At 32.6% G+C, this 19,741-nt stretch overlaps 5 protein-coding genes across 5 annotated transcripts; 3 read left to right on the top strand and 2 right to left on the bottom strand.

Moving 5' to 3' along the window:
* Positions 1-1,012: 1,012 nt before the first annotated feature.
* On the top strand, positions 1,013-1,471 carry LOC130510561 (thionin-like protein 2). Its single transcript, XM_057006997.1, has 2 exons — positions 1,013-1,277; positions 1,407-1,471. Exons 1-2 carry the CDS (start codon positions 1,013-1,015, stop codon positions 1,469-1,471), a joined length of 330 nt encoding a protein of 109 aa, XP_056862977.1.
* Positions 1,472-2,448: 977 nt separating this feature from the next.
* On the top strand, positions 2,449-2,760 carry LOC130495982 (thionin-like protein 2). Its single transcript, XM_056987675.1, has one exon. It carries the CDS (start codon positions 2,449-2,451, stop codon positions 2,758-2,760), a length of 312 nt encoding a protein of 103 aa, XP_056843655.1.
* A 1,211-nt stretch (positions 2,761-3,971) lies between these two features.
* Positions 3,972-4,464, top strand: LOC108820681 (thionin-like protein 2). Its single transcript, XM_018593681.2, has 2 exons — positions 3,972-4,248; positions 4,400-4,464. The coding sequence occupies exons 1-2, from the start codon at positions 3,972-3,974 to the stop codon at positions 4,462-4,464; spliced, it is 342 nt and encodes a 113-aa protein (XP_018449183.2).
* Positions 4,465-5,592: 1,128 nt separating this feature from the next.
* LOC108828025 (serine/threonine-protein kinase PEPKR2) lies at positions 5,593-8,100 on the bottom strand. The gene is made up of 4 exons (XM_057006987.1): positions 7,805-8,100; positions 6,776-7,618; positions 6,411-6,707; positions 5,593-6,326 (listed from the first exon to the last, which is right to left on the bottom strand). Exons 2-4 carry the CDS (start codon positions 7,530-7,532, stop codon positions 5,947-5,949), a joined length of 1,434 nt encoding a protein of 477 aa, XP_056862967.1. The 5' UTR covers positions 7,533-7,618; positions 7,805-8,100; the 3' UTR covers positions 5,593-5,946.
* A 266-nt stretch (positions 8,101-8,366) lies between these two features.
* LOC108854738 (F-box protein PP2-A12) lies at positions 8,367-9,814 on the bottom strand. Its single transcript, XM_018628378.2, has 3 exons — positions 9,302-9,814; positions 9,112-9,230; positions 8,367-9,029 (listed from the first exon to the last, which is right to left on the bottom strand). The coding sequence occupies exons 1-3, from the start codon at positions 9,611-9,613 to the stop codon at positions 8,603-8,605; spliced, it is 858 nt and encodes a 285-aa protein (XP_018483880.1). The 5' UTR covers positions 9,614-9,814; the 3' UTR covers positions 8,367-8,602.
* Positions 9,815-19,741: the final 9,927 nt, after the last annotated feature.

The raw sequence follows: 19,741 nt of genomic DNA, 5'->3' as shown, positions 1-19,741 counted from the left end.
AAAAATTACTTGGTGTTAGTCTTTATATTTTGTTCTCAACTACTATTATGTGTTTCAGCTAATGCTATAGTTTTTTTTTATTTTATTTTTCATGGAGATAAAATACATGTAACTATTAAGAAAGATTTAGTTTCACAATTTGATCATTTACTGAAACATGGGTGTTCTAAGCTTTTGTTTAACTTTTCTTTTACACTCTCTTACGGCACTATTGACAACGGTTTTTTAGCAATTTTTAATCAAATTATGTTTTGTTATATTTTGTTTCTGCATGGTTTTATTTGTCTATTTCATATGTTTCGTTTCATCTTTTATTTACGATTTTTAATGATAACAATTATATATTATATATCTATGTTTTATTTTATTTTAAATCATAATTTATCTTTTATTAATATCCACTTACTCTTATTGATTCACTTCCACGATATATGTTCCAAGTAAACTTTCAAAACGAATACACAAGTTTAAAAATAAAATTCACATACAGTGTAATTTGTTTTTATGATTTTACATGTATAATATCTATTTGATTCAATTTGATCATCTCTTAAAATCTATTCATTCCGCGCTGGGCGCGGGTTATCACCTAGTGTTTTATTAAAAAGGTAAATATATACGTATACCCTATGATTAACTAAAAACAATTTCGGTTACAAAAAAAAAAGGAAATGAAAAACAATATGTACACTTTATGTTTATGCATATAATATCATAAAAATAGATTATAACCATATCTAGAATGTGTAACGTTAGAAATCCCACTATACATTGTGAATTGACTAGGATTAATTACCTACAATACTATTATACTATAGCATATCAAAACTAATTTATTACTAAATATGAAAATGTTGACTATAGTTAACACAATGATACAACACAGTCCCTATATATATATATACAAACTCTGGTAACCTAGTTTCACGAACCAATATTCAGACTCAACGAACACTTTCAGTCAGCTTTGATAATATTCTTTATACAAATATCTTTGTATCCACAAGAAAATATGGAGACCAAAATAATCGCGATGTTAGTAGCGATAATGGGAAGCCTTTTGGTCGAGACAGAGGCTATGAATTTTCTAGAATGTGTCAAAGAGTGTACTTCGACTTGTGGTTCAAACGGATTAAGCACATTGACATGTCCTTTCACGTGTCTCACGATTTGTATACATCCGCCAGATCTTCAGGAAACTGACCAGACTGATTATTTTTGCAAACTTGGATGTGCTACCAGTCGTTGTGTTCCATCCTCCTCGATCAAAGATAAGTGTAAGTTTTATATTCTTATGTATACACTTTAATCATGTGGATCTGAGTATGTTAAGTAGATTTTTTAGTCATTTGAGTTAATTTTATCCTAATTAACTTTCTTATGGATTTTTGTTTTGTTATAAGCAGATCACGCAGAGAAAGTTTCAGTATGTGTGGATTCATGCTCAGATATGTGCTCTAAAAAGAACTAAATCCTACATTAATTTGTTTTCGTTCTTTGTAAACTAGCTAGTGTCTAATAAAAAGACATTATATTATATGGTCTGGTAATTTTTGGTTACAAATATCGTGTGGTGATACGAAAAGAAGGATCAATTTTTTTTGTTTCTACCTGTAACAGACCGATCGATACACTTTGTTCAATACTCGATTGAACTCGGTTCGGTTCGATTAACTCATTGCCAAGCCTTGGCCAATTCTCTCACGGTTTCACAATCTAATTATATAGTTACTATAGATACACATAATGAAACCATGATTTTTTAACAATTATGAAGTAATAAAATTTATGGAAAAATTAATGATTTGCTTATTTGTTTCAGAATGAATGAATTTGTATCTTGTAATATTTTAAATATTGAATTTGTAATTTGAATAAACCATATGCACCATATCTAGTACAAATAAATTACATTCATGCATGTATGTAAGTAAACTGTGTTTATTAAACAAAGTTTTTTACAAGCCACGCATAAATAGTTTAATAGTAAGCGGACTCTGGTGAGATAAGCGAATTGGATTTGAAATCTCTACAATATTAAACATATGTGGTTACAGGGATAAATGACAATGCTTTAAGTCTTCTTTGAATACCGGAAAAAAACTATTCATTTGTAGACTGCACCTCCTCCTTAAAATTAGTATGAATCTTTTCATAGGTTTTGGATACCTCCAATTTAAATAAAAATAAAAAATTAATATGTATATCTTAAATTTTGGAAAAATATATATTTTGATTTCAGAAAACAAATAAATATAAAGATCTCCAAATTGTAAATGTACAATTGAAGATCTACACATCATGGTAGTGTAATCTGTTTGTTGGTTGTGTATATGTTACCCAAAATGAAAATTCATCCCTATATAAAATAAACCTTGTTAACACAACCAACATTCACAACTAACAAACAATTTCATCTATTAAAAAAGCTAATTCCCCCCTCAAAAAATGGAGAGCAGAAAAGTGACCATGTTAGTGACAATAATGATAGTTATGATGATTGGAAACCTTTTAGATCAATCGAAGGCTCAAGAATCTTCTTTAGGTCAAAGAGAGGCTGAGAAAATCTCTTTTATGCACTGTTTTCCATCTTGTCTTGCAGAGTGCAAAAGTACTCACCAGTTTCCAGCGTTTCTCAAGTGTCCATTTATATGTCTTAAAACCTGTCTTCATCCAACTACACCATCACCATCACCATCTCCATCACCGTCTCCATCTCCGTCTCCATCTCCATCTCCATCTACTCTTTCAAAGAATTAAAGTCGCTGCCTGTGTTGATTCATGTTCGATTAAGTGTTCCAGCAAAAACTAACTCCTATACAAATTAATATTTAAATAAAAAGATAAGAACACATAGTTTGTATTGATTGAGTTTTCAAATAAAATAATTAGTTTATTATATGGTCTGGTAATTTTTGGTTACAAATATATCAATTGAAAACATCAACTCAAGTCACTGATAAAGAGCCTAACTCAGCGAGGAGAGGATGGGTAGTAAAGTACATAATCAGTCATGCCTCATCACATACCTATGTGTACGCACATGACATATCCAATACAATTAAAGCCACACGTCCATTCAAAACTGTAAAGTGAAAATAATATATGTACACATAAGGTTCATATTAGACTATCCACACTAGTAAGTTTGAATAATAAAATAGCCGTTTGCCGTAAAAAAAAAAACTATCCACACTAGTTTTAAGATTGAAACACCATTCATCTCATCTTTTAACACTCTACATCATTTTTTTCCATTTTATCATTCAACAGACATTCAATTCTTGTCAAATACAATAGTTAAGTTTAATAAATTTCAACACTATATTTTACGAATTAATAATTATTTTTTCTATACTCAAATTAAATAAACTTAGTCTCTATTGATAAAAAATTAAAATGATAAATTTTTGCATTAAAAATTATTTAATTTATGATATGAATATTTGTTTAAAATAATTAAGAGAATGTAAGAATATAAAAAAAACTCAGAAAATGACATGTATCGTTAATGGTCTCCACTTTTTTTCTTATTCAACATGTTGAATATTTTTCAGCACCAATTAATCTACATCATTAAATTTCATTTTCAACATTCTGATAGTAATGATTCAACTGTTGAATCTCTTATTAAACATCTTTATTGTATATAGTCTAACTTCATATCATAAAAATAGATTATAACCACATCTAGATTATATGTGTAACGTCGGAAATCCCAATATTCTAAATGGATGAACTAAGATTAGTTACCTACTATATCATTATACCAGAGCATTTCAAAACTAATTTATTACTCAAATATGAAAATGTTGACTATCATTAACACAAAACTACACAGTCCCTATATATATACACAACCCCTAGTAACCAGTTACACAAACCAACATTCATAATCAACAAACACTTTCAGCCAACTTATATATTAATATTCTTTCTAAAAAAAGGATCTTTGTCCTCCACGAGAAAATATGGAGAACAAAATAATGGTGATCTTAGTGGTGATCATGGGTAGCCTTTTGGTCGAGACAGAGGCTATAAATTTTCAAGAATGTTACAAAGGTTGTACTTTGCTTTGTGGTGCAACTGCAGATGGATTTAAAAAATTGGCATGTCCTTTCACGTGTCTCAAGGAATGTATACATCCTTCTAAGCCAAATCTTCAAGAAATAGACCAGACTGATTATTTTTGCAAACTCGGATGTGTTACCAGTCGTTGTGTTTCATCCTCCTCGGTCAAAGATATGGGTAAGATTTATATTCTTGTGGTATACACTTCAATCATGTGAAGAAGTAAGATGTCTTGGAGTGTTTTAAGTTTTTTTTTTTTATTTTTTTTTTATCATTAAGAGTCTAATTAACTTTCTTATGGATTTTCTTTATCTTTTGTTATGTGCAGATCACGCGGATAAAATTTCGGTATGTGTGGATTCATGCTCAGATATGTGCTCTAACAAGAACTAAAGCCTACGTTAATTTGTTTTCGTTCTTTCTAAATTAATGTCTAATAAAATATATAAAACATGCAATGGTTTGTATCGATCAAGTATTCAAATCTAAAGGAGAACTGATTTATTGATTTGATATATACTGTGTTACAAACAAGTAAATTGACAAAATATCTATCCAAAACAAAGAGTCTAAAATGATAAAGAAAAGGATGTTTAATAACAAATTTTGTAGAAGATTGTCCAATGTGTTTCACGTTTCCATCTAATGTTGTTGCAATAAACTATTGTTGTTAACAATTTGCAATTTCATTGGGAGAAAGTTCTTATGATTAGTTTATCAATATCATGAATCCAAGATATGGAACTGAACTTCATCGTTCTGGTTTATTTCTTTCTCCAATATCCAAGTATTTTGTGTACACATTTTCGTTAGACTATACTCCCTCTGTTTCTATAAGATCCATGTTTTAGATTTTTCACACTTATTAAGAAAAACATAAAATTTTAGTTACCAATACATTGTTTTTATTAATTAACAATTCCCCAAAATTTTGAACCAATAAGATTTTAATAAATACAATTATATTTTTGGAAATATACAATTTTTCATCAATTAATGTCTTGAAAATGTAAAAAATGTATCTTTTTGAAACAAATTTTTTTTCTAAAACATGAATCTTTTAAAAACAGAGGGAGTACATTGTAAATCATGTTTATCTTCGAAGTATGTTGCATGCATCTCTTAATCGCGAGAGCTGGTCATCTCAAAACTGATCGGACTTTGGTAATGGTAATACTGTATTCAGCTAGATTTACAAATAGGTATGATCTCCAAATCGGGATTATACATGGATATATAAAATATTTCTTTTTGTTAATTATCGTATCACCATACGATATTATACCATGATTTGTCGTTGACTAGGATGACTAATAGGTAAAGTTTTCTCAGTTTTTATATACTCTATATGCTGATCTGGTCAATTTGAAAATAAAAACACATTTAATGTTACAAAATAGATTAATTATCATAATGTTTGATCAAAGTTTGGAATGTCTTACTAATATCAGTGACCACATTACGCTTTACATCCATTTTAAACACGTACACTATCAAAGGCATTATCATGAGTCGAGGGGATTGAACACAAAGAAAAAACTCATGGATAACAATGTTATACATATGCCACAACATTGATTGTTCAGACAATTTGTTATTTGCCTGTAAGTAGTGGCCTTGTCGCCCCGGTTAAAAATGACGAGACAGAAAAGGATCAAACACTTGTAGCGTATTCTATTTACATGAAGATACATATCTACAGCAAAGTCAGAAATGTAGAAGGAAAAAACCAGAATCAGATCAAATCCAACTATTAGAGAGAGAGAGAGCTATTACGATGATTTTATGACAGTAACTAAGATCATCATATATCAGGGACAAACCCGTGTGACTTAAAGAGATTTGGACGAGTGAGTGAGTGAAGCTGGTTTAGCGTCAGAAGGCTCGACAGAGTGTATTAGTAGTGGTCAAGTTAGAAGAGTGTTGCTGCTCAATGGGGCTGTTGGTGGGACTACAGAGTCTGCTTCTCTTTGGTTCTGAGATCCTCACGTTGGAGATTGCAACCACAAGCACATCGACCACACCGCTTTCATCTTCTTCCTCCTCCTCCTCTGTGTTGGAGAATGAATCAGTCGGTGGTGAATCATCATATGCTGTCATCTTCTCTCTGTTACCTCTGTTTACGTCAGTATTCTTTATCGGATTGCGAAGCTGAAGGCAGGGAGGAGAAGTTCCTGCTATTAGACCCTTGTACTTCGATTTAATACTCATTGTCTTGAGTGTCCGGTCTGTGTAAAAGAGTATCCATGGATGCCCTGAAATACACACACAAGTGGAAAGCTAAGGAAAGGACAAACAAAAGATCACGCTTACATGGCAAAGAGATTAAAAACGCTTACTTAGCACTTCATCCGCTGTGATCCTGGCAGATTCATCCCTTGTTAGCATTCTCGCCAATAGATCACGAGCTGGTTTGGAGACGGACTCCCACACTCCCGAGTTGAAATCGAGCTTCACTTTCTTGATCGCTTCGAAAATGGCATCCAAAGAGTCTCCCTTAAACGGGAGCACACCAGACAAGAGAGCGTATAATAGGACTCCCGCACTCCAAACGTCAACTTTCTCTGAATAACTTTCAGAAAGAACTTCAGGTGCTACATAAGCAGGACTCCCTGCCAATCCAGACAATGTCTGACCTGTTGCAAACGCATTGAACAGCTCAGTTAAGCAACAGAGAAAAGGTACAAAAATTAAAAAATATTACCTTTTGCAATTCTCATGGCGAGGCCAAAATCAGCGAGCTGAATCTTCCCAGCAGATGTTAGTAGAATGTTCTCAGGTTTGATATCTCTATGCACAACTCCCATCTCATGACAATAACTGATAACCAGCATGAGATCCTTGAATATATTAGCCGCTCGCTGCTCAGAGTACCTACCTTCCTTATCCATCTGATCAATCAAACGTCCCCCGGAACACAGCTCCATCACGAGATGAAAACAATCAGACTCCTCATACACAGCGTGCAGCGTGACAACACGAGGATGACCAGACAAATGCTGCATAATCTCAACCTCCCTATGAACAGTCTCCTCTCCCTTTTTGAGAGTTTTACAAGCAAAGTCAATCCCTTTAGTCCTCGACCTACAGATCCTAACCGACCCGAACTTGCCTTTCCCGATGTTAGGACCAAAAACATAATCATCGTCGATCTTGTTCTTCCTACCAGTCTGAGTGGAGACATCAATGCACCCAATCTTCCTCTTCAAGCCTCTCCCCGAGGAAACGAGAGACGAGGCTCCGCAAGGTGGGGCAGTAGCGACGCCGGCGAGACGTCTCTTGAAGGAACCAGCAGAGTCGTCCTCGTAGTCATTCTCCTTGCAGCGCTTCTTGAGTCTAGCATAGCCTTCTAGCGAGAAGTGTGACCTGAAGTTGGAAGATCGTGTTGCACATGATAAACCATCCGAACCTTCTCCTTGAGCTTCGGCTTCTTCGCTACTACCTTTCCGCTTCTTCCTCATCGAAACAGAGATAGCAACCACACATCCAGAAGTCACTTACATATATAAGAAGTGAAAGGATCAGTCTTTCAGGAAGGCTCTTTCTCCTGCAGAATCAGAAGAAACGAATCAGTGATAAAGCAAAGGACTTTACGAAGCTATCAATGACTTAAAGAAACTTCCAAAACAGAGATTTTCCCGCGAAATCACAAAAACTTTCCCGGAATGATATAGATCGAAAGAGCTACAGTCAATCGAACTTAAAGGTCTTGAAATTAGGGGAGATAACGAACCTCGGGAATCATAACGAAAAAGAAGAGAGCTTTTTCTCCCGAGACCAAGCCGAGATCAGAAAGGGTGATGGGGACCCCCGCAATGGAGAGAATCGAGGCGAAATTGACGGAGGGGAAAGACAGGAAACGGAATCGAATCCCGAGGAATCAATTTAAAAAAAAAAAGAGTTAAGGAGGATCGAAACCCTAGAGAGCAATCTCGACGAAAGCGATGTTTAGGGGAACAAAGAGAAGCTTAAGCTTTAAGCTTATGCCTGAATCGAATCGTGATGATGCGGCAGATATAAAACGAGATTTTGTGATTTTTCTGTATATATATATCTAGACCGGGGCAAAATGTCGGTCGTAGAAAACCGGTTAATTAGTTTGTTGATTGGTGCAAGTGTTCAAAAAAAAAAAAAGTTTGTTGATTGGTTATTTGGTTTACTATCAGATCCAACATCTCGTTGGCTTTGCCAAGGTGGTTTGGTTCTTCACGCAAAACCCATTTATCAATGGGATTGTAAGTGATAGTATTAGGACAGAACAAGCAAAACAAGTTATACAACTCCTACAAAAGTAATTGATCATAATTATCACAAGTATAGATGTTATGTGCAAACCCATTTGCTTGCAACACGAGACCATACTGTTTTGTTTTTGACAATGCCACACTAAAACAATCTACTGAAATCAACGAGAGTAGGAAGAGGATGAAGACCCAACCATTTCTCTAAAAAAAGGTTGATAATTAACTACATCTACAAAAGGCATAAAAAACTCCCCCGCTTTGACCTCTCACTAATTCCGGTTGAAACATTAAAACCGGTTCAACCGGTCTTTACACGAGCTCGGGTATACAATCACAGAGTCCAGTGACAACCCGCCTTTGGTATGCGTACAATCGATCTGCGTCATCGAAAACTTTATCTTCGTCGACGAGGAGCTTCTCGACTCCCGGACTACGAAATCTCCACCGTGGTAGTGGCTCCACCTTCCCCGCTCGGTTAACACGCATTGAGACGAGGAGTACTGACCATCTTCAGTCCAGAGCTGAAACCGAACCGGTTTAATGTCCCAACCATGAACTTGTTCCGTATTACAGACCCGTCGACCAAACCACTTGCCAGACTGTCCTAGCTGCAGCCTGAAGAAGATGCTGTACGTTCCGGCTGGGAAAGGGAAATCAATCTCACAGTCGATTTCAAACCACCAGGTTTGTTGAAGGTACGCTACAGAAGCAAACCTACAAGAAGAATCAATAAATAAATAAATAAAATAAAAAAGGTTCATCATAGCAAGAACAAGATAATGTAAAAAAAACTAACCGAGATTCATCAGTGGGAATATGAGTCCAGTATCGACGATCATCAATACCTGTGATTGATAATCCCTTAGCTGAGATGCTTAGACAAACACCACCGCTTCGTTTATCCATCCATACCTTCTACACAAATATCAAATATACACTTCGTTTTTAAATACTTTCTCTCGGCAAAACAGAGAGAAGAGACGAACCTTGGTGCCTTGATCGAAGGAGTTAACCCTGCAGAGACAAGCGTAGATATCTCTTTTCTGCAGGTTTTCCGGGAAACCACCAAGGATTCTCTCGAGAAAAGCCTCGTAGTTCGTAGGAAGCTTCGATTCCCAGACGAAATCGGCCCACGAAGCTCCACGGAAAGCCCTGTTGAGCTTCGAGAGTCTACAGATCTCGACGGGGTCCAAATTCTCGACAATCAGAGCCACGCAATCCTCCGGGAGATCTCCTAAACAATAGGGCGACGGAGAAGACAGGTGGTCCTTGTGAAGAGCAGAGTGACTCGCACCCATCAAAAGCGCGACGAGGCAAAACAAAACCTTTCCTTGTCTTAAGACGAATAAAATTCTCTGAATCGTCCTGAAAGTTGTAATCTTTCGTCGTGGGGGTCGAGGGGGTTTGCTTCGCACGCGAAACTCAAAACGTTTAGACAAGAACAGAGCAAAAGAATAAAGACGTAAAGAGTTTTGGTTTGGTGGTGATGACAGACAATGGTTGTCTATATGTTGTTGTGCTTTTACGACATTTGGACGGTGACGCAAAAAAAAGGCATGTAGATCGTGTAATAATAATTATTATCTTCAGATCCGAATTATCATAAAAATTAGTACTACTTTTTAAGTTTTAAACCTTATAATTAATCTTATTATTAAAAGCTGTTGGATTCTACGTTGATTTTTTTTTGCCCGTTTTTTATTTGTTTTTGTTATCGCCCACTCATGAGCTGTAACTTGTAGGAAGTCATATCAATTTATAAATGTATCCATATCCTTAGCCATTTGAGTTTTCAGTTACGATTAGTATCTGTAAAACGTAATCCAGAATGTCAACGACCAACCTGTTTATGAACATGTAGATCGCGTAGTTGTTGTGATGACGCTTCTCCGATAAGTACGATCTTTGTGGATATATGTTTTCTAAAACACGGATAAGATTTGTTTTGTAATAACAACAAAGAAGAAGAAGAAAGTTTTAAATCTTCATTTCTTTATTTGATTATCAACATTACTATTGTGATTCGGTTTAAGCTTATCTAATCATCTTGAGTCTCGTGACACAAATAGGAAATCACAATATACTGTTTTTTAGTTAATCCAACACATAGAATGAGATATTTTGACGACTGCTAGAAGATGAAAATTAAATATCTATAACATCATTGCTGTATGTACTCCTTTTTTATTTGATCATGACCTTGGATATTATTTTGATATTTATTTCCTCCAATCAAATTATGATGCTCCATCCACCAGGACCACCACCCGTTTAGATTCTCAGTAACATTTGAAAGTTTTGGATATTATTAATTTTTATATGTTTATTTATGTTGTTTTAGCTATTATTTACATTTGTCGACATTAACCTTTTAGGCGTTCAGCGTACTCGTGATGTGATCTATATTAATATAGTTGGAAATTAGTGGATGTCGACGATAATATCAAATAAATATCTGAACTTAACTACTTTGAAAATCCAGAACTAAGTAAAATTATCATTTATAAAAAAACGAAATGAGATGTTCACCGGAAAGAAATGAAGTACGTATGATATAGATACTTATTATTCCATTCCAGAATGATCCATGTTTTAGAAAAAAAAAATTGTTTCTAAAAAAGTTTATATTTTACATTTTCAATGTAAGTAATAATGATAAATTATAAATTTTATGACATTAATTGTGTTTATTAAATTTTGATTCGATAAAAATCATAGAAAATAGAAAAACACAAAACAATACATTGATTATCAAAATTTACGTGTTTTCTTAATAAGTGTGAAAATTCTAGAATATACAACATTTTAAAATGGATAGAGTAATTTGTTAATCTACTTTCTTGCAACTTCTTCTTTTTTTTTAAATACACAAGTAATACAACTCTAATTAGTTTTCTTCAGAAATGTTAGTTTCACAAAAATATAGTGTAAAATCATATAGCAATCAGAAACCATGATTTATTAGCCCCAAGAGATTGCCAAAAAGGATTATATATATCTTTGAGGAACTTATGAGCATTTTCTAATAAAACTGGCTGTCGGTGTGCAGCTACTATCACTGATGTTCAGAAAATCAGAAGGTTTCAGATAATTTGTGACATATTGTTCTATCTATTTTGTCGTTTTTAGTCCGAGTCCTGCGCATATAGAGTAAGATGGTTAATCATAATCTCATGTACAATTAAATTTACATGTTATGGTGAGATCGATGGGGGAGCTAGTATACAGATAATTATGAGCAGGATTGTAGCTTCAAGAACTAGTTTATAAACTAAACATAAACAAACGTGTTCGATTTTCTAACGCTATGAAATGTTTCGAACCAAAAGCTATTCGTTTTTATTAGGCAACTGGCTTTGCACGATTGCACCACCTAGTCTAACGATACAGATCGATGGCTGCAACTGGAATGTAACTTTTGGAATAAAATCATCTGGAATGGATCATATTCCATTCCATGGAATTCCATAAATTAGTTATACCAGTTATCATGAAAATTTTCAAAACACAATTTTACTTATCCTGTTTTTGGAACGAAACAAAAGAATAAACCCTTTGTAAAAGAAATTCCTTTTATTCATCATAATTATAAACCTTCATAAAAGAATGTATGGAATGCGTGGAATCTCTATTTATAATTTTCCTTTTTATTTTATTTTTATCATCATTCCAATATTTTCTATTCTATAAATAATCATTTTTTTCGTAGTATTCCTATTAGGAATAACCAGTTTGCACCCGATGAGTTATTCCTCATTTCTTCTCTATCTACTTAATCTTTATTATCTATCACAGTAAACCAAAATCACTATGTGATTTAACCACTAACATGGCTTAATACTTAAAAGTACGCTTCAGGGTGGATTTTCTCATTGGAATAACACCAAAGAAAATTCACTCGGCTTTAATTATTTTTGTAATCGCATCGATTTGCACTACCTAGTCCGGCCCGGTTCTTAGGAAAATGTCAAATGCACAGGAAACCAATATAGTCCTAGAAGACGAAAGTATAATATAGAGGGTTATATACTATTATTCATTGAACTTGTTAGTGATAGGTAATCCATTAAATTTGGCTTGACCTACGACGATAAGTGCAAAATCACGTGGTTTTGAAAAGGGTGCAAAACAAATTAGCACTTTGTAGTTAATAAATCGGGAAAATTGACAAAATAATCCTGAACTTTCGAAAATAACCTTAAAAAGTCTCCAAGTCATAAACACGCTATTTTAACCCTCAACTTCTAGTTAAACACGAATAAATCTCATACTTTCGTTGATCAAGCCATTTCAATCTCGTCAAAATGGCTTGGTCAACAAAAATATGAGATTTTTTTGTTCTAAATTTAAAAGTTAAGGATTAAAATTATTTACTTAAAACTATTTTAATTAAAAATTGTTGTTTTTTATAACAAAATTATAAATTCTCCTATCGGGTTTCTACACAGCAGCTGCTAAGATTCCTTTCATGTATTTTTTTCTCGTCTTAATTAGCCGTAGGATCTTCAACTCCATACATAAGTGATTGATCTTCAATTAGCCTGTGAATTACGGTGGATGTCTGATTATGACTTTAATCATAAATCGTTAAACTTAGGGTTTTAGAATATTATATCCAAGCTTATTTGAACATGATTTATTAAGTTAGTCACTCTAACAGATATAAAAATCTGTAGTTTTGTTATATAAAAAGAAAAACAATAATTTTTAATTAAAATAGTTTAAGTAAATAATTTTAATGATTTATGATTAAAGTCATAATCAGACATCCACCGTAATTCACAAGTTAATTAAAGGTCAATCACTTATGTATGGAGTTGAAGACCCTACAACTAATTAAGAACGAGGAAAATACGTGAAAGAAATCTCAACAGCTGTTGTGTAGAAACCCAATATGAAAATCTATAATTTTGTTATAAGAAAAAAAATTTTAATTAAAATAATTTTAAGTAAGTAATTTTAATCGTTAACTTTTAAATTTAGAACCAAAAATTCTCATATTTTTGTTAACCAAGCTATTTTGGCCTCATTAAAAGTAAACTGTTAAATATAATTAACGGTGTTAAACAGTTGAATTTTGATGAGATTAAAATGGCTTGGTCAACGAAAATATGAGATTTATTCGTGTTTGACTAGAAGTTGAAAGTTAAAATGGTGTGTTTATGAGTTTTTTTTTTGGTCAAAGTGTGTTTATGAGTTGGAGATTTTTTTGGCTTATTTTCAAAAGTTCTACAATTGGAGATGGTCTTATTAGCATCAATTTTCTGTATCCTTTAAAGTTTTAAGCATATCTCATAGTGATAAGTGATAACAAATCACTTATACTAAAATAAAAGAAAACGATGACATGCAATTACATGCGTATAGTAGTCCGTTGCTCAAAAAACTTATACGTAGTCTATATATGTTGCATATTAAATATGAAATTCTTGTTGCCCTAGACTCCCATTTATGACAGTCTTCTTAGTTATCGCTTACGAAGTTGCCAATTAATTTTAGCAAAAAAAAAATTGCCAATTAATTATTCTCCAGTTTGTCAGTATATTTTATTTTTTGTCATCTTATCGTAACACTAACTGATGTCATAAGTGTTCTAGAATTATTTCTTCAATGTAGATATGTATACCGAGATGACCTAGTGCGAAGAAATTATCTGTTGATGAATTCATGTGCTAGTTTGATTACTGATCTGTAGTTTTTGGAAGTATATATGGTATTTCTTCTACACACATTATTATTTTTTTTTTTTTTGACAACAATGAATTACTCTAACGTGATTCCACCGATTCGGAAAGCCAGACCGGAGGTATCGAATCGACATATAACATAGCTGATGGTGAACTCATTGCCCCATGAGCAAGCTTGTCCGCCATTGTATTTTGCGCCCTTGGAATATGTCGGATCTTGAAATTAGGGAAGAAAGTCTTACTTCGGCGAAATTCCTCCATGTGCGTAGTAAATGCTGGCCATTCTTCGGGTGAGGACACCATCGTCACCAATTGAGAACAATCCGTAGCAAAAACCACATCTGAGAACTGTAGGGTCTTCATGCACTCCATTGCCCAAATCAGCGCTTCACATTCTGCATGTAAAGGAGATAGGCTACGTCGGAGATTCATTGCCCCCATCATCTTGTCCTCTGAATCTATCTGTCGGCAGTACCACCCTTGTCCAGTAAACACATCTTGTTCCTTCCAAGATCCATCGACAAAGCATACCCTGGTTGATCCCAAAGTTTGCCAATCGGTGAGTGACTGAACATTTCCATTAGGAGCCGATACCAATAATTGTGCCTCCGTCCATAGTGTTTCCTCTTGATCCGCTATCCGCAGTATCTCCTGGGGATTCCCATTCCTATTTGTATAGATCTTATCATTCCTGTTCTTCCAAATATACCACAGAATCCAAGGAAAATAGTTTGAATTCACCTCTTTCGGTAGCCTCCAAAATAAATAATCCAGACTTGTAAAAATTGATGTTGAGGGAAAAACTCCCGGGAGAGACGGGATCCTTGATAAAGCCCATGTTTGTAAGGCTGGTGGGCACTCAAAGAGTACATGGTGCACTGTTTCTTCCTCAGCTCCACAAATGTTGCATCGAAGATCACATTCAATACCACGTGTCTTTAAATTTTTGAACACTGGTAATGTTCCAGATAATACTTGCCAAATAAAATGCCGCAATTTTGGCGAGCAATTTAGTTTCCAGGAGAAAGCCAGTAAAGGTTTTATATTTGGTCCGAAAGGTATAATCCTAGGCTCCCTATCCGGGTATATGGTTTCTGTTCGAAATCCTGATTTCACCGAATATTTCCCCGATTCTGTAAACGCCCAGCCATATGTATCTGGCCGTTGATTTCGGCTAAGTGCCATACCTCTGATGATTTTAACATCGTCCGGATGTATGTATGCATTGAGCAGGTTTTCATTCCAAGACCTGTCAATTGGATTCATTCCAAGCAGGTTTTTAAATCCATCTTTAACGGTGGCGGATCTCATACACACATTATTTCATTTACTTTTCTTATAAGATAATGGGTTTATTAACATCCATATTAAATATTACTCCATTCGTTTCGTATTATTTGTCGTTCTAAGTTTATGCACACAGATTAATAAAACATTTAATTTTACATATTTCCAAAATAAAAACACTATTACCAATACATCTAACCATATATCAATCAATAGAAAAATGGAATAGAGAATATTGTCAATAAATTTTGCATTGAAAACCAAAAACGACACTTATTTTGAAACAAAAATTTTCCTCTAGAACGACATATATTTTGAAACGGAGGGAGTATAAGAATAAGATGTAAAAACAGATTCTGAGAATATTATAAAATTGATAAATCTCCCTTGACCTATCAAAAACAATTCCAACCTGAAAGAAGATGGAAGATCAGCGTTCAAATATGTACACTACAATTTCAACAATCAATAGCCACTACAAATATTTACTATGATAAGAGTTTCCAACATTTTACATGATCTAGAGATTTTCCAACATTTTACATCAGTAGAGAGTTTTCTTTCCCCCGATAAAATAGTTTAAGATTGAGATATCTAGCTCATATTTACCTTAAAGATTAATTATTAATTAACTTGATTAGCTCTACTTAATATGCATCGTTCGTATAAAATGATTTGTTAATTGTATTGTATGGCCAAAAAGGCTTTCTGATTAATTGTCGGAAACCCGACAAGTCAACTAGACCACTCGTGTTGACTGGTAAGTAACGTGTTTGAAATGGTTAAATATAACAAGTATGAATCACGAAAATTAATATTGTGACAAGAAAATTAAGATCTTGAAGTAAACCAATGATTCGATATGTGACTCCTCCCCACGACTGGCGTTTTACTTTTGTGAAAGGTCAAACCCTATGGCCATGGGAGTTGGGACAAACAGACACTTGCGACCAAATCAGTCTTTATTTCTTTTTAACCTTAATGATTTTAAGTTTAAAAAGAAAAACCTTAGTGATTTTGCCAATTTAACTTTAGAAAACATATATTTTTGGCCATTCCACATTTAAATTACCTCGATGATTAATATAACCACTTTAATTCGTCCTAAACGTAATATACTTTTTTGTAACATGACCTTTTACCTATTACTCTACTAAAATCATCAATACAAACTCATATTACTTTTATTTACTAATCTTCTATAAGACCTATATATAATAGCCGTTGTTTTTCTTATAAATATTCCTCTATACTCTTTTCTTTTCCTTACAGAAATGTCTCTGTGTTGTTACATTCCTGACAAGATTAGTTTTTTTTTTTTGAAAAAGATCAGTTGATTTTGTTTTTATAAAATAAAATTTTTAGTTGATAAAATGTTACAATGTCCAACTTTACCAGTTCATATCAGTTTCTTATAATTTGTTTTTCTTTTAATAATAATTAATTCTAGCTTGTTAAGTTTATAACTTGCTAATTTCACTGCTTTTAAAAATATTAAACATCGATCATTTGATTTCTTAATTTGTTATTTCTATGTATTTTTTGTCCTTCAAGTTAAAGAAAATATAAAGGGCCTTGCTGCATGCGTACGGAACAGACAACTTAACGAAATTTCTCCACAATTCTCTCGGATCCTCGTGGTCGTGTTGTGAAGCTCCAAAAAGCTTTAATTAGTCTTATTAGTTTCTTCTATAACCAAAATGCAAAAAGGGCATCATTTTTTCTAATTGTTAAAACGTCTTAAGCTATGTTCTTCTAAATCAATATAGCAGACAAATATTAATACTGCTTATTATGAAAATAAATATCTTCATGACTGCATATTTTTTTTGGAACACTTAAAATTTCATTAATAAAAAAGGAGTTTAAGGCTTCAGGCCCACATGAGAAGAAAAATAGCTCTTTGCTAGTGAGAATGTTGGCCTATTCAAAATCCTAGAAATGTAAACGACAGTGCAGGAAAGGAAAGGAGAAGTCGGAGGATAGGTCAAAGAGATGATGTCCGATAAGATTCCATAGAATTCCGTCGGACGAGCACTTGTAATTCTGATCTAAGGCAAATATAAGTGAGGTTGATTGAGGATGCATGAGGAAGGGCATCTACAAGGAACGAATATCATGATATACTATATATATATATATATATTCTAATTTGTAAACGTAGATTTATAATTGTATAAAAGGGGAGAAGAAGAAAAGAAAATAGAAAATGTTCAAAAAAAGAAAAGAAAATAGAAACAAAAAATACAAGAAGAATGATATGGTTCACAATGCGAAGATATATGTATCACGCACAAATTTTAGCAAAAAGAAAAAAAAATATCTATCACGTGGTCAACTTTCTGTGTTATAAACACAGTCAATAAGTTTATTTTAGCATGGTTTTCCTATTTTTTAAAAATATTTTATCTATTTCAAAATGTTAATGTTTTAGCTTTTCACATAGATTAATAAAACCTATTAAATTTAAGTATTAAATACATAATTTTTTTGTGATTATCTATTTTCTTGATTTTAAACCAATAAGAATTCAGTAAATACAATTAATTTTTGAAGTTTACAACTAATAATTATTAGTTGATAAAAAATGTATTGAAAATATAAAAATATATCTTTTTGAAACAATTTTTTTTTTCTATAATATGTATCTTTATGACACAAAGAGAGTATATATGTGTATATGTATAAATATTAGTATATAATTACCAATTTAAAAACTAAAAACCCAACTGAAAGATATATTAAAATAATTTTGGAGAAAACTCCCCCATTAGAAGTGCTTTGCAACGTATTTGAACAGAAGAACATGTTAGAACTAGGAGTGGGCAAAATATCAGTAAAATTTGATTTGATTTGTTATTCGTTTCGTTTCGATTTTAAGAATTCAGATATCCGTAATTTTATGAATCAAATCAATACTAAAATTTAATATCCGTCAAATAAGGAGCAAATCACAAATATTCATTTTTAAAGGATGGATATTCGATCTGACCCGTAATATACACATGTATATATAAAATTATATATAATTTTATATCTCTATATGAATTTTTAATTTTTTTATCCACTAAATTAATTATTTGGTCATTAATTATTTTAAAAGTATTTAGTTTTAAAATAATTTGTAATGAAATATTATTATTTTATATTATTTTTTTTATTTTTTAAATATTTTTCAAAAAAAGAATTTATTATTTTTTACGAATGGAGGATATCCGGTAAAATATGCTGATTTTTCGGATATTCGTAACATCGAATATCCATAAGATTACAGATTGAATCGAATCGAAAAATCGATTATTCATACGGAACGAATCGAATCATGGTTATCTTTAAAATTTTAGATATCTGCTCCGTGCCCTCCCCTAGATAGAACCCAAAATCACTTTTAAGCAAATAAATTCTCATCAGGGTTCAGCTCCGTCCAAGAATTAGTTTTTTTTTCTATTTCTTTATTTTATTTTAAACTCTAAATTATTCCATAGTTCAATGCCACCAAATTCAAATATCTAGACTTTAATCAGAAAATATCTCAAAACAAGGCCAATTCAAATTGTTGTTCTAAAAAAAAACAAGGCCAATTCAAATCAACTTGTAATCTATTGTATATTAATATTACAAATTCACAATATAATTAATAAAATTGTTGAGATGAATATCGATGGAAAATTGCATTCAGTGACTTTGTCAAAAAAAAAAATTGCATTCAGTGACCAAAATAAATTGAAAAAGGTATTCGTCACTCTGCGCTTGGCTGTAGGTAGGCCTGGACGTTCGGGTATCCGTTGGCATTCGGGTCAGGTTTTCGGATTTTCAGGTTTTCGGGTTTACGCTCATAGGTTCCATAGTAAAATTTCATTAGTACGGGTCGGGTTCAGATAATAACACTTCGGGTTCGGTTAAAAATTATATTGCGTCTTAAAACCCATAAAGTAACCATATATAATTCGAGTTCGGGTTATATCAGTTCGGTTCGGATATAACCAAGTAAAAAAAACAAAAACTTAAAGAAAAACATAAAGAAAAACAACTAAATTAATTAAAATTAATCTATCACACATAAAATTGCTAAAATAACAATAAAATGTTAAATCAAGTATGAAAACAAACATTATTTGTAAACAATATACAATATATTATAAAGAGTAGACTTGTTATTCCAATGAACAAATTATAAATTACTTATTTATAACTAATTGTGTACTTAAAATATTTTTAATATTGTTAATATTTATTATTATATATCATATTACCACGAATATTAAATTTAATAACTAAAATACTTATATATATATTTCAAAATATTTATATTAACTATTAGGTTCGGATTTTCCGGGTTACCCGTTCAAGTTCGGTTAATAACACTTCGGGTTCAGATATTTTTTATATCACCCTACAAGACCCGTTCGGGTATTTTTACATTTCGGATCGGATAACGGGTCGGATTTTTCG

This window comes from Raphanus sativus, chromosome 1 (genome assembly GCF_000801105.2).
Source record: "Raphanus sativus cultivar WK10039 chromosome 1, ASM80110v3, whole genome shotgun sequence".
NCBI classification, from domain to species: Eukaryota; Viridiplantae; Streptophyta; class Magnoliopsida; order Brassicales; family Brassicaceae; genus Raphanus; species Raphanus sativus.
The sequence above is the reverse complement of the archived record's forward strand: the minus strand, read 5'-3'. Positions and strand labels throughout refer to the sequence as shown.